This window comes from Malania oleifera, chromosome 1, assembly GCF_029873635.1.
Source record: "Malania oleifera isolate guangnan ecotype guangnan chromosome 1, ASM2987363v1, whole genome shotgun sequence".
Classification (NCBI taxonomy): Eukaryota; Viridiplantae; Streptophyta; class Magnoliopsida; order Santalales; family Ximeniaceae; genus Malania; species Malania oleifera.
Genome location: NC_080417.1, coordinates 103,303,036 through 103,317,707, shown reverse-complemented (window position 1 = coordinate 103,317,707; position 14,672 = coordinate 103,303,036). Strand labels below are relative to the sequence as shown.

Here is a 14,672-nt window from a genome sequence, read left to right as displayed (position 1 = left end):
AAATATGAAATATACATGACTATTTGACTATTGAAGCACACCATACATGCCATATTGAAAAATAATGAATTGAGTGTGAATTGAGTGTGTACATATGCTTGATATGCATGTTTGATATTCATATGTTCAAAATATGATTTTATCTGAACTTAATCATTTTTATATCTTACTCTTTTTGATTGATGTCAAACGGGAGAGAAGTTTTGAGCAAAAATTGAACATAATATATGTATCAAAAGGGGGAAAAGTATTAAATATTGAATGCTATTGATATTGAAGAATGTGATTTTGATAAATGAGCATGATATTGAATTTTATATTAAAAATGACTTTGATATTACAAATATTGTTAAGATGATGTTTATTGTAAGGGGGAGTCTTTTTAAGACTCACTTCGATTTTTACTCCTTATTTGTCATCATTAAAAAGAGGGAGATTGTTGGTCGTACAAGTCTTAACATCTTGTTTTGATACTAACAAACAAGTGGAACTTAACATATTTGGTTGAGTGATGATATTTCAGGTTTCACATATGACAAAGCAAGGTCCAGTTCTTACATTCTAAAGAAAGATGATCATATGAAGCTTAAGGCATAGATTAAAGCTTGAAAATCATGAGAGCATTGATATTAAAGAAAAAACTTCAAGAATGAAAGCTCAAGGATCAATGAAACTCATAACTTAAAGTAATAAAGATTTGAAAGCTCATATCGAATTCAAGTAATCAATATTGAAAGCTCAATGATCAATGAAGCTCAGAAATAAAGAAAACTCAAAAGTAGTAACTTGAAGATTTTCAAGGAATTCAAGAAATGAAGAGAGTCTAATAGGACATATCTTGTAAGTACTTCAAATAGATTCATATATGAAATTTCTTTTCTCATGGAAGTCTAAGAAGCAACACACAATATCACGTTCTTCAATAATGGTTGAATATCGATCAATGGCATTCACAGTTTGTGAAATTATTTGGATCAAAGCCTTACTGACTTGTCTCAACAACATTCTCAACCAGCTCTTTTATTCTGTGACAATCAAGCAGCACTTCACATAGCAGCCGATCCAGTCTATCATGAACATACTAAACATATTGAAATAAACTGACATCTGGTGCGTAAGAAATTACAAGGTGGTCTGATCACTACTTTGCATGTCTCTTCTACTCATCAAGTTGCAGATTTAATAACCAAGTCTTTGGGTTCTAAGCCATTTGCAGCACTATTATCCAAGATGAATGTGCAAAATATATACACATCATCTTAAGGGGAACTATTACAGTTAACAGTTAGTTTTAGTTAGTTGGTTGGTTAATTTGTTTGTTTTTTTTTTTTTTTTCTGTTCTTATGTTGTACTCTTTCTTTTTTCTCTCTCTCTCCTTTTCTGTTTTCTTCCTCTTTTTTCTCTAGTTATAAATACAAAGTTCTTCAAATTGTAATAAGTATGGAATAAGAGAAAAAGTTTTCATTTCTTTCTTGAGTCTGTAGCTTCTGTTCTTATTGCTGTCAATACTCAGTTTCACACCTCCCCTAACATTTAATTTTTAGGAAACTTACACCCCTCAAAACATGTTTTTTTTTGTTTTGTTTTTTACAAATACAAGGGAAGATTTGTATTTTTTTAACAAACCTTAAGATAAGTTTGTGAAAATTTTCAAATCTCAAAAACATTCCTAAAATTTTTGAAATTTCAGGAAATGTCAATATCTTTTACCATATGTTTAGGATGGTTGCCTAGTTCCGTTTAGTCCTTGTCAAATTTTAATTTGTGTCAATGTACGAGTCCCACCAATTTTCAATTAATGTGTTTTGGTGTATGATCCAATCCTCGCGAGTACTAATCCCTATTCCTATGAGATATAGTCCCCACTAACTTTTGATATGTTTGTCCTAGTATGTGCCCCAATCTCTTAGTTTTTAATTCGTGTCTCAATGTGCGGTCCTTTCCCTGCCTGTGTTTAAATCTATTTGCCTATGAGGTCTAATCCTCACCGTCATTCAATCTGCTTACCTTGATGTGCAGTCTTGCAAATCTTTTCAATTTGTATCCCCTGCGTTCAATCCAATCCATACTCATTTTCAATTTGTGTCTATCAGTATGATCAGAGTTCAATATTTATGCGCTTGTCTGTGGTCCAGTCCAATCAATGTGCCCACTCGTGTGGTCTAATCTAATCCCCATCAATTTTCAAACTCCTTCACTGCACCGACTCTCTACTCCAATCCTCACTCATTTTTCATTTTCTTTACCCCTGGTGTGAAAGCTTGTCCCTACCCTTGGCGTCACAATAACGTTCTTCGAAAATTTTATCTCTAGTTTAGGTGGCTGTTTCTTTATTTTTGCTCGGAGTTAGGTCAGGTACTTCTTGTTGAGGTTTTCCCACATCCGTTGTGAATGGAGCTAGTGTTCAATTACTAAGTGTGAGAAAAAATCTCATCCCATGAGCTAACTTTTGGGATTGAGAAGACTCTGGACCGCCCAACACTCATATCAGAGTCATGGGTTTTTCCACATCAATTGTGAAAGGAGACTAGTGGTCAGTTATTAAGTGTGAGGAAAAGTCTCACCCCATGAGTTAACTTATGAGATTGAGAAGGACCGCACAACACTTCTTACTTAATCTCAATCAAGTTGGGTATTGCTTGAGTTAAACTTCATTTAAGCCAAGGAATATGTAATTTTTGTTGAGCTCTTAAAGCAAAGCATGGAACCCTTCGTACCTCCAATGTATTTTTTCTTTAAATTATAAAAAATGAACCAAAAAAATAAAAAACCCGACGATGGAACTCAACATAATCTAGCTCATTATTCAACCCATCCAAGTAATTCCAAGCCTACAACCCAAAAACTATAACTTTGCTCATGCTTGATTTTGTGTGCGAGCATGCATGAAGATCAACATTGGTGAAATGCAACTAGGTAAACTAGAAAAGCAAAAGGTTCAACTATAACTGGGTCATTCAATTATTAATATATCCATAGCTATTGCTATCAAAATTTCTGTAGCATTTCCCCTATTTTACTAGCATTCCCACATTTTTAAACTAGTAAAATTTGAAAAAACAACCCAATAAAACTCAACAAAATCTCGTTCATCAGTTGACATAATTGGCAATCATTTCAATACATCTGGATTTACATCTTCAACAACATTATCCAATAATTAATGTATACTTATCTATCACTAGCAAAATTTCAATACCATTTCTATTTTATGGACAACCTTAAAACATTTAAAAGAACGGCTGTATGGACCTTCACGCAATTCAAATCATAGTTGACAACAATAATCATTTCAACAAATTTAAGTTCACATGTTCAACAACTTCAAGTTCATTCAAAGCCTACAAACCAAAACTATTGCTTAACTCATGTTTGGCCTAGTGTGAATGTGGATGGATGGGTTTTTTCCCACTGAATTGTTTTTATCTCTTTGTTGGCAACTATAGACAAGTATAAAATCTATTTTCCTTGTCCCATGAAGGATTTACCAGACCATGAAATTCTTTGCCAGTTAGATCATAGAAAGCTAGCTATTCTATATTTCATTGACAAGTGCATTTCCGTGGTCCTCATGCTACATAAAAATAAGGTGCAAGATAAAGTTAACTTCAGCAGTGGAATATATACTTCAAACAAACCAAAAATCATAATGGTATAATACTGGCCCTAATTTAGGTAATGACAGGATTAAAAGAATAATTACCAGTCTCCAGCTGGAGGAGGCAGGGCTGATTTTGAATGTGAGCATAACATGCATACTGTATACTGATCTTCAGATGGCTTACAAGAATATTGCTAGAAAAAAAATCATTCCTAATAAAATTCAGATCCAAACCCCATTCTATGATGTGTTACACTTGGCAAATCAAATTACTGTATTAGAGTTCTAAAAAAAAGACAAAAATTAAAAACAAAAAATAGCTCAAAGGGAAAAAAAAAATGATTTTTAAGCTATACTTTTCTGGACTATTGACCTAGTGGGTCATTTTCAGTCACAATAGTCCAGTTCAAAGGAAGAATTAACATTGAAGAAAAATAAACAAGATTAACTTCAAAATGTGGAAGATCTGTTCATATAAATGAAACCCAGAGGTTAGTAGAATATATACATTCAGATTATTAAGTACTCACTAGAAGCACATACCCAAAAGCAGGCTAGGGCAAACTTTTGGAATAATTGATCAACCATCTATTTAATACTAAATTTACTTCTTAGGAACACATAGTTCTTAAAAAATTCTGCTAGAGTCAACATACTGCATTGCATAGGCTTTTATAGACTTAATTCCTAATAAGACTATACTAAACTAGGTAAACAACTAGGGGAACAAGAAAACAAAATAAACAACAAAGGTACTAAATAATTATGTGAAGTTCCCTTTAAACCAAGATTTCCTTTAACTGAATCCAAGAATTGTCTTCAGCTACACCGTCAAAAGTCGGTCACATTTATCTAATTGTGCTAGTATTATATCACAAAGGTTTCTTCTGTTTAGGCTTGATGGTCCAAAACAACATAATTATTTGGAGAGGGCCACTTCGCCCTTAGGCCTATACTAGTGGAATGTGCAGAGTGGAGCAAGTTTCATATACTTGAAAATTAAATCATGTGTGGTTTGGATTTTTCAATTATCATGCAAACAAACCCTTTCTTCCTTAAATATAGTAGATTTTATAGGCTCAACATAGAGTTGCAAAACACTTTGTTGGTTGAACCCGTAAAGGAGCAAGCAAATGTATGGTTGTGTGGGGGGAGGTGGTAGTGGTCATGTTGGTGTGGGTTGGTGGTATAGCTTTGATATCTCGGTAGAATCCATAATTCGTAATGTTTGCTAGATTTGGAAAAAATATATAACCTACTACTTTGAGGTATAACAAGTAAAGAGAGTCCAGATGGGTAACCTCCAATGGGGTTTTCAGTTTCTGGCTTAAAATTTAATGGGCTCCGGTGCAACCCTCACCACTACCCTCTTTGGAAGCCAAGCCAACTCAATATCATTACCATATTCCTCAGTTCAGTTAATTCAAACAAGTTAAGGTATTTTTCTGCTTCATGCTATTCAAACCTCAGGATTGCTGAATTCAAATGTGAGCATGGGCAAATGCTTTGGTGGTTTCTTACCAGTAACTACATACAAATTTGATGATCTCTTCAGCATACATGCTTTCAGGTATAATGTTTATATTCAGTAGGAACTCTGACGGCACGAATTACCTTTAACCTACTGCTGCTTCAGATGAACATAATGTTTATGTTCACTGGACAAAATGCTGCACCGAACTAATGGACAGAAGCAAAAATGCACAATTCCAACATATTGTTAGATTGAGAGATAAAAGTTTAGATCCACGCATGCACACATAAATGTACATAGATCCTCACATTCACACATATATGTACAGAGAGAGAGAGAGAGGGACCCAAACTCATTAGTTGCAAAGCATTGATGTACTTGCTAAATAATGTCAATGGAAAACTGTAATATGACTAGAAGGATGACCGAAAGCATTAAACCCAGAGTCAAACCTAACGGCAGAGCAAAAGCATATACGGTTTAGGACTGAACCATTATATGACTACAAGTCTGTATGCGATTATTGAAAGCTTCAGACCCAGAGCCAAACATAAATGCAGAATATGCAATTTAGAACATGGAAAAGAAAAACATTCAATGGTCATGTTCAAACATAAAAAACATTCAATAATCATGTTCAAACATAGTCACACTAATAGATAACTAGTGAAGTATAGGATCCATAAGGAATTTAAAGAAGCAGAAAACAAATTCAGTGGAGATTTCTAAAATCTAAATATTAGAAAGAAGTAGAGATAGATTTCATCATTAACCCTAAAAATTTTATTTATTTACTTTCTGGTAAGTAATAGTAAAAAAGTTGAGGGGCCTTGCTGCCAGTGACTGGAAAATTTTGTTTTGTGCTCTGTTCATTCCCTGGCAAGCAAAACACACTTCCATTCAAAGATTTACAAAATTGATAAAATAAAATCAGCATGAATTCAACTCATTCACTAAAACAGATTTGTTTCTTAGTCATCAGGCAACAGTCAATCCATCAGCAAGCAATGGGTTTGATAGCAAAATTTGCAAGCAAAAATGAAATGCAGCCGCAGATGTTGAGGGGCCTTGCTGCCAGTGACGTGTGAATGTCATAGCAATTACCCTTACTAATGGGTAGGGATGCAAAACAAGATTAACACCATGATTTTGCAAAATGGAAACAGTAATGGTAATGGTTGTGGAGTAATGGCTGTGGCAATCACAGACTTTACATAACAGTTAATGTTCACTGCATCCGTGTATTCTCTTTTTACAGTAGCGAACTTGTTAAAAACATATAGATTCACATGTTTTGATTCCACAATCCTACATTCCAATGCTTTAAATGATTTTTAGAAAACTTTAATCTATTTATATATTACATATACTACAAGTATCGGATGTCATCTTGGTTGCTTTAGTTGCTATTGGCGCCAAGAAGCATGCATTTGCTGCTTTTCACTACTTTATTGATCATAAGTGAAGTTTAAACTAAGAGATCATACATACAAAAAAAGTATAAAAAATAGAATGACATTTTTGTACTTTTTTAGTCTTTAATGGAACTTTTTTGTCTAAAAAAATAAAATATAGAATGTTCATACATTAAACAAGATAAAAATGTATAGCAATACAACATATTTTTGTCTGTGTGAGAAAAACACAAATAAATAAAATTGAAAGAACTTAGTATATGAAAATATGTAATTTTAATAAGAGAAAAAGTTAGGTTTATTTGAATGCTAGGAATGAAAAAATTACAGATTAAATCTTCGAGAACATAAACAAAATTAATTTTTTACAAAAAATTACTTGAGGAAAAAGGGGGGGGGGGAATTTGCAGAAAAAAAGGACTAAAAAATCTATTATAGTCATTCACAGCCACTCTAATAGTCTAATGACCCACAACAGCCATTACGGTTGTTAAGGGCCATTACGATTGTGATTTAGAGGACCTCTAAGATATCACCCCATAATGGTCTTGGAAGCAACTGATACAGTATGTAATAGCCACAATGGCTGTTACACACTGATTTTTAAAACTATGATTAATACTTTTGTTATAAACAAAGAAATTTATTGGAAGAGATAAGGATGTACACCAAAATAAAAAAGTGGAAAAGAAAGAAAAACTAGGAGCATAAGTAATCCTCCCTTTAACACAAAAACAAAAAAATTACACCACGAGATCATCATAATCTAAAAGCCAAGTCAATGAAGCAGAGCCAATCAGTCCTGCTGCAGGTCTCCCAGAGAAACATGACGAAAACAGCCATTAGCTGATACCCACAAAAACAGAAGACAAACCACTCTACTCCAAACAAAATTATTAGCTGTGGCCACCCCTTGGAAAATTATAGTGTTCCCTATCCTACCCTTTTCCAAATCTCAGACTGCTCATTTTGGACTTGGCCCAAGTAATTGGAAAAGGAAGTATTTCTTTTTTGACTAAGCTGGGCCAATTATTTGAACAGGCCTTATGTTTAGGAGACTGATTTGGGCCCCCATATGGGCTTCCCGCACAAGGGTCTCGGTGGTAATCAGACCCATGATCCGGAAACCAAGGACCCAAGTACTACCACACTGGTTCCAGATAACGGGCAGGCCCAAAACGTTGCTCTTACATCTCAGATAATGAGTTTAGGGAAGGAGGACGCTATAACCTTTGTTGACTTTTTGAGTCCAATCTCATTTTGATAATGACAAAACACAATTATCTCATATGTGCATTGAGCTTTTTAGCAAGATCATTATTTAGCAAGCACGAATGATACGAATGCTATGGAAACCATGAAGAACTTGAAGCGTATACGACCTGACATATTCCATGAAATTAAAAGAGCAAAAGAATGAGGACACCTTAGATTTTCAGTTGTAATGTGTGTTTAGTCTCACTTGTATTTACATATTTCATAAGATATTGTTGGAAGCTCAAATATACCCTGGACTGACCTTAGGACTCATGCATTTCATGAAAAACATATTTACATTAGTTCTAAGTTGGATGGACATTCTAGAGGAAAAATAATATTGGAAAATAGAGGCCTCATTGATGAACCCCATGGCCTCATTGATGAACCCCATGGCCTCGTTGACGAACGCATGAAGGCCACTCGGTGACGAACGATCTGTTCTCGTCGACAAAAAAATACCGAGAGCTCAAAAATCTCACACAGTCCACCTGTCGACGAATTCATGGTCTCGTCGACGAACAAGTGCTGAACACTTGTCGACCAACGTGTGCACTCGTCAACGAGTTCGTGGCGCAGAACGGCGGTTCAATGTGGACACGGACATAAATAGTTTATTTTAAATGATCCAACGTCCAGGAATTGATCCAATGCCGAGAATACATGTTTAAACACTCTCAAAACTCTAGAAGAACATAACAAGACAAGAAGAGATCACTTTTAGCATACTTTTGAGAACTTTTGCTTCCTTTGCCTACACTCTATCAAGTTCAAACATTTTTTGAGCATTCTCTCAACTTCACAAAGGGCATTCACGCACACATCTTGTTAAGCACGTTTGATATTGAGGTTTGGTATACAAGGTTTTATATTTGGGCATTTAATCTTCATTGTAAAAGTTTTCTTCTCTCATATTTTTATTTAATATTTTATTAAGAGAGCAAGAACTCTAAGTTTCATATTTTTGTTTGAAAAATCTTGTGGAAGAAGTTCATTCTAGGACTTTAAATCTGTGAAGCATTCTTGATATTATTTTTATTCAACGATTTAAAATTCTTTTATTCATGCCAAAAGTTATTTGAAAAAACCCTAGATCTCCAACACATATTATTTGAAAAATCAATTTTTGGAGATATATTGCATTGGGTGTAGATCTTTGAGAAAACTCATCATATATATTTTTATATACAAAGATCATATATTTAATTATTGCAAAAATATTATTGAAAACATCACATACACTCATTGAGCTTCAAGTTATATCCTATGAATCTGTTTAGGAATTTATTGTACACATTAGCTTGCTAAGAAGCATTTAAGTGTATCCAGAAATTGTATTCATCTACTGTATTTGCGGTTCGGTGTGTGAACCGTGGTGAGAAAGCTATGCCTCGTGGTTAGCAGCGGAGTAGGAGGAAGTTGTATCTGTTGTAAGCAGCGGACTGTAAAGGGAAGCTCCGTCCCAGTTAAAGGAGCAGATTAGTAAAATCCTTAGGGGTTTTGCCCCAAGGCGAGGACATAGGCCAGGTTTGGCCGAACCTCATTAAAAATTCAGTGTCTATGCTCTCTCTCTCTATCTCTCTTTATAATTCTGCACTTATATTCATATTATATCTGTTGTCCATGTTTTAAATATTGGTATATAAGAATATCTAAAATACATGAGCATAATTGGGTAATACTGAATTAATTGAGATATCCGCTGATTAAATCAATTAAGTTGTATAATACTGAAATTAATGTATATTCAAATTTGTGCTTGTATGGTTAGGTTTTCAATTAAGGATTGAAATACCAAAATAATTTTAAATACCCAATTCACCCCAACCTGGCCGAACCTCATTAAAAATTCAGTGTCTACACTCTCTCTCTCTATTTCTCTTTATAATTCTGCACTTATATTCATATTATATCTGCTGTCCATGTTTTAAATATTGGTATATAAGAATATCTAAAATACGTGAGCATAATTGGGTAATACTGAATTAATTGAGATATCCGCTGATTAAATCAATTAAGTTGTATAATACTGAAATCAATGTATATCCAAATTTGTGCTTGTATGAGTTAGGTTTTCAATTAAGGATTGAAATACCAAAATAATTTTAAATACCCAATTCACCCCCCTCTTGGGATTACACCTAAATTAACATTTGGTATCAGAGTCTCGTTGCATAGACTTAACTTCTTTTTTTTTTGTAAAAAGATCACAATGGCTTATTTTGGTGTATCCCCATTCGGTATGGGACAAATCTCTGCAAGGCCTCCAATGTTTTATGGTGAAAATTTTGCCGATTGGAAACTAGGAATGACTGTTTTTATCAAATTAATTGATTGGAGGACTTGGAGAGTAATTGCTCAAGGGAATTTTGTGCTTAATAAAAATTGTTGATAATGTTGAAATTCCTAAATCTGAATATGAGCTAAATGAGAATGACATAAAATTAATGCAATTAAATTTCGGTGTCATGAATATTCTATTGCTTGCTTTAGATACTAATGCTTTTCATGAAATCAAGTCATGTCAAAGTGCTAAGGAGATATGGGAAGAACTCAATAGAAGATTTGGAGAGACCAAAGGAGAGAAGTCCACCACTTGGGAAAATTCACGTTCAAATGACCAGATAGTGGAAAATTGTGGCCTAGTTGCATTAATCGACGAAGAGGTACACTCCTCTCCTTCTACTTCTCATAATGATTCTCAAAATGATTCATGCAATGATTGTGAGAAATCTTGTGATATATATTGTGAAAATTCTGGTAGTGAATCCTATGATGAATCTGATAATGATAACATGTCATCTTATGAGGAATTACAAAAGGGATTTGTTAAGGCTCATAAAATTTTAACAAAGATGTCTAAAAAGAAAACAATGTTGGAAAATGAAAATAAAGACTTAGCAAAACAGTTAGAAGATTTTAGAGAGTCTCATACTTCTTGGGAAAAAGGTAAGGTTGAAAAGGGATTAGAAATTAAGAGATTAAAAAAAAACAAAAATGAGGGATCACTAAAAGAATTAGACTCAAAAATTAGTGTTGAAAAAAAGGATTTGAAAATCATGAAATTAGAAAACAAGAATGATGTGATAGCAAAAGGAGCTGAAAAAGTTAAGATTCAAGATTTCGAGTTATGATAAAAAGAACCTTTTTATTTCAGAATTTGAGTGTAAAGAAAACACAATGTCTAAAGAACTCACAAAACTACAAGGTGTTTGCAAGGGCTTAAAAGATTCAAAGACTCAAGGCCTAGAAAGAAAAATTGAGGACCAAGCTAAGATCATCCATACACTTACTAGAGGCAAAGAAAACTTAGACAAGCTTCTAGGTTTACAAAAGATGACCTTAGACAAAGAAGGTATAGGTTACAATAGAATTGAAAATAGGAGAAGAAAGAACCAATACATGGGGTACTTTGTTAAAGCATCAAAATTCTATGCTAGTACCTCCTCCCATTTGTATGCTCACACCACCTGCGTACTATGTAAAAATAAAGGGCACATTAAATTTGATTGTCCATTCAAAAAGAAAGGTGTGAAATCCAAACAGGTCTAGAGAGTCAAAGAAAAATGGGTAGCAAAGACAAACCTCCTAGGACAAGAAGAATGATGGGTTCCAATAGGAATTATATATCTATCCTTTCTTAGTTCCTAAGTTTAGGGGTAGTGATGACTAAATGGCTTAGGAAGTGATTCGGGCTTAAAATGAAGAATCTTAGTATATGTATCCACTATACAAAACTTTATATACTAAGAATTTTGGAAAATTAAGCCAATATGATTTCTTTTAAATAATATATCCAATCTGACTATCTAATGCTTATATATCATAATGATTGGGTAAAATGTTAAAATATTGGATAACATGCAAACCTTGATTTATTCAAAGTAAAGGTTGAAGGTTTAACTAGCTAAAATATTAGGAACCTTGTATCTTTGCAATGAGTAACATAAATCATAATATTGAAAAATAAATCCACTTCCAAATGGACTAAAGCATTGTTGTTCAGTGAATAATTCTTATTACTTAACCCATGCTTAAATATTAAAATCTTAAGTTAAGCAGATCATGTCCATTGCATAAGACTGAGCCTTAGGAAATAAATTATATATTAAGCATCATCTAATCCTAAACACATTCTTGGAGCCTTAAATACTTAAATCAGTTATCACTCTAGCCATAAGTACTAATAATCAAAAATTTCATATCTATCAAGTGCTTATTAAAAGACATCCTGTTATAATCAAATACGGGGCATTCTCTAAGGGATCCAAATTGTTTATCAAAACATTTTAATAAATATTCTCTTTGTACTTAAAATGTGTTAACTTTTTGAGTCCGATCTCTATTTTGATGCTGACAAACCACCAATGTCTTATATGTGTATTTAGTCCGTGAACAGGTTTTCATTTCAATACAAACATAAGATACCAAAAAATGGAAGCCAGCAGGAACTTAAAGGTCACATCAATCTAGCGCATTCCATGGAACTGAAGAGCAAGACAGAAGAAGACATACACTTTCAATTGTAATTGCATTTTGTTTTAAATTTGATCAATAATATAATGCATTGCATGCATGATGTGAATGGATAGCTTAAAACGACCATAAACTAACCTTAGGGCACCTACACTGTTGACTCTATGAGTCCAATCCTGTTTTGATAATGACAAATCACTTGGTATTTGATTTGTCCATTGAGATTGTGAATAGGAACAATATTTAACATGTACGAAAGGTTAGAAAGTCATGAAAGCCATGAGGATTAAAGGATATTCAACTTGACACAATCCATTGAACTAAAAGAGTAGAAGAATGAAGATGCAAGCGTCAAGTTCAAGATCATCATGGGAACAGGTATTTAGAACTGAATGTATTTACATATTTCATATGATTTAATTCGAAGCTCAAAATATATTCACATGCATCTCATGAAAACCTTCTAGGGTTAAATATGGATTTAGAGAACTTATTTTTAAACCCCGGAAAATGTTTTATAAAGAAGCAAAGCAAGAAAGCAAAAATGGTTTTTGAAAACAAAATAAAAAAAATTGAAGTTGAACTGCCCAGACGACTGAGGATTATCCTCAAACTTTGAAGAGTCAACTTCAGATGACTGAAGTTTTACTTCAGACGTCTGAAGAATTTCCTCAGAAGACAGAAGATTTAGTTCAATCAACTGAAGATTTAACTGATGAAACACAAAACATGCAGAATGACTTCAGAAGACTGAACCCTAAGTTCAGTCGTCTGAAGCAAGGAGGGTTCAGTCGTCTGAAGCAAGGACATCAAAAGTCTGAACCTTAAGTTCAGTCATCTAACCCTATGTCCAGTTCAATTTTTCAAAACTTTAAGGAACTTCAGTCGTCTGAACCCGAGACCTTAGTTGTTTGAACTTGCGGAAACTTGAAAAATCTGATCTTTAGCGAGAGAACACACGAGTTATTTACTTAATCAAGTTGATCCAACGGTCAAGACTTAACCTAGGGCCGAGAACACTTATAAAATAAACCTCTAAACCCTAGTGCCTCACTTTTTGGATAATAATGAGAGACTTGAACATATTGCAATACGATTGTCAGCACTCCAACTTTTACTCATCAAGTTTAGGTAAATCATCTCAGCTTTTTGAAGGGATTTCATTTACACATCTTGAAAGCAAACTCTGGTGATTGAGCTTTGGTAAACAAGGGATTGGTTTGCGTTTTCAATATATAGATATCTTGAAGATTTTTCATATCTCATACTCATACATCTATTACTCTTATTAAAAAAAAAAACCTTGTGTTGTTACATAAAAATTTATTTGTGAAAGGAATTTCTAAACATTGAATATCTGGTGATCTTCAAGTTCTTATTTTCATTCAAAGACTCAACATTTTGTTATTGTGAAATCTATTTGATTGAAAAGTCTAAAGTTTCTCAATATATATTTGTGAAAAATATTGTTGTGACAAGTAGTGTTTAAATCTTTGCAATATTTAAAGTCTTTTATTTATTCAAAGATTCAACTTTACAAATTATTTGATAATAAGAACTTAGATCTTCATGATATTCAAGACCAATTTTTTAATAAGATCACATTCGGTATTCTTGCATCTAGTAAGTTGAACTAAAACCCTAAGTTCTCCAAAGCATCTACTTATATAATTATTTTGGGAGATTTGATCAAAGGGAAATTTTGTAAAGCATATCATTCATATAACGATTACATCGTTTACATACATACTGAGCTTCAAGTTTGATCATATAAATATGTGTTAGGATTTCAATTGTACTCACTAACTTGGTTAGAAACAATATTGAGTTTTGCAGAATTGTAATTTTATATTGTAATCACGGTTCGAGTTGTGAACCAGTGAACTGGAAGCTGTGCCTCGTCTAAGTAGCGGAATAGGAGGAAGTTGTGCTTCTTGTAAGCAGTAGATTGTAAAGGAAGCTTTGTCCCAATTAAAGGAGCAGAGATTTAGTGGAATCCTTGAGTGGATTGCTCAAGGCAAGGACGTAGGTCGGGTTGGCTGAACCTCGTAAAATCGTGTTTGCCTTCTCTCTTCCCTTATCTTTTTAATTTCCGCTTACATTTCATTATCAGCTTTTGCATGTTTGTATGTTGATTTATATTATACGCACTTGATAATTAATTTGGTAAAATAGAATTTATTAAGATAATAATTTGAATTAATTTCAAACCACTGCAATTAATTTGTTAAATATTGAAATAAGGATTAAGTGGCAAAATAAACTTAAAGATTTTTAAAATACCTAATTCACCCCCCGTCTTGGGATTACACTTGAATTAACATTTGGTATCAGAGCGGGTTTATATAGACTTAACTGTTCATTTTGTAAAAAGATCACATGGCACACATCAGCGTAACTCCATTTGGTGAGGGACACTCGTCTACTAGACCACCAATTTTCTGCGGTG

General features: G+C 33.4%; 1 protein-coding gene across 1 annotated transcript in view; it reads right to left on the bottom strand.

The window, feature by feature from the left end:
* Window positions 1-5,676: 5,676 nt before the first annotated feature.
* The window catches only part of LOC131164998 (pentatricopeptide repeat-containing protein At5g15300), a 41,998-nt gene continuing 33,002 nt past the window's right edge, over window positions 5,677-14,672 (bottom strand). Inside the window, exon 3 of the mRNA XM_058122598.1 lies at window positions 5,677-5,951. Within this exon, the coding sequence (XP_057978581.1) occupies window positions 5,863-5,951 (89 nt within the window). The 3' untranslated portion in view covers window positions 5,677-5,862. The remainder of the gene's footprint in view (window positions 5,952-14,672) is intronic.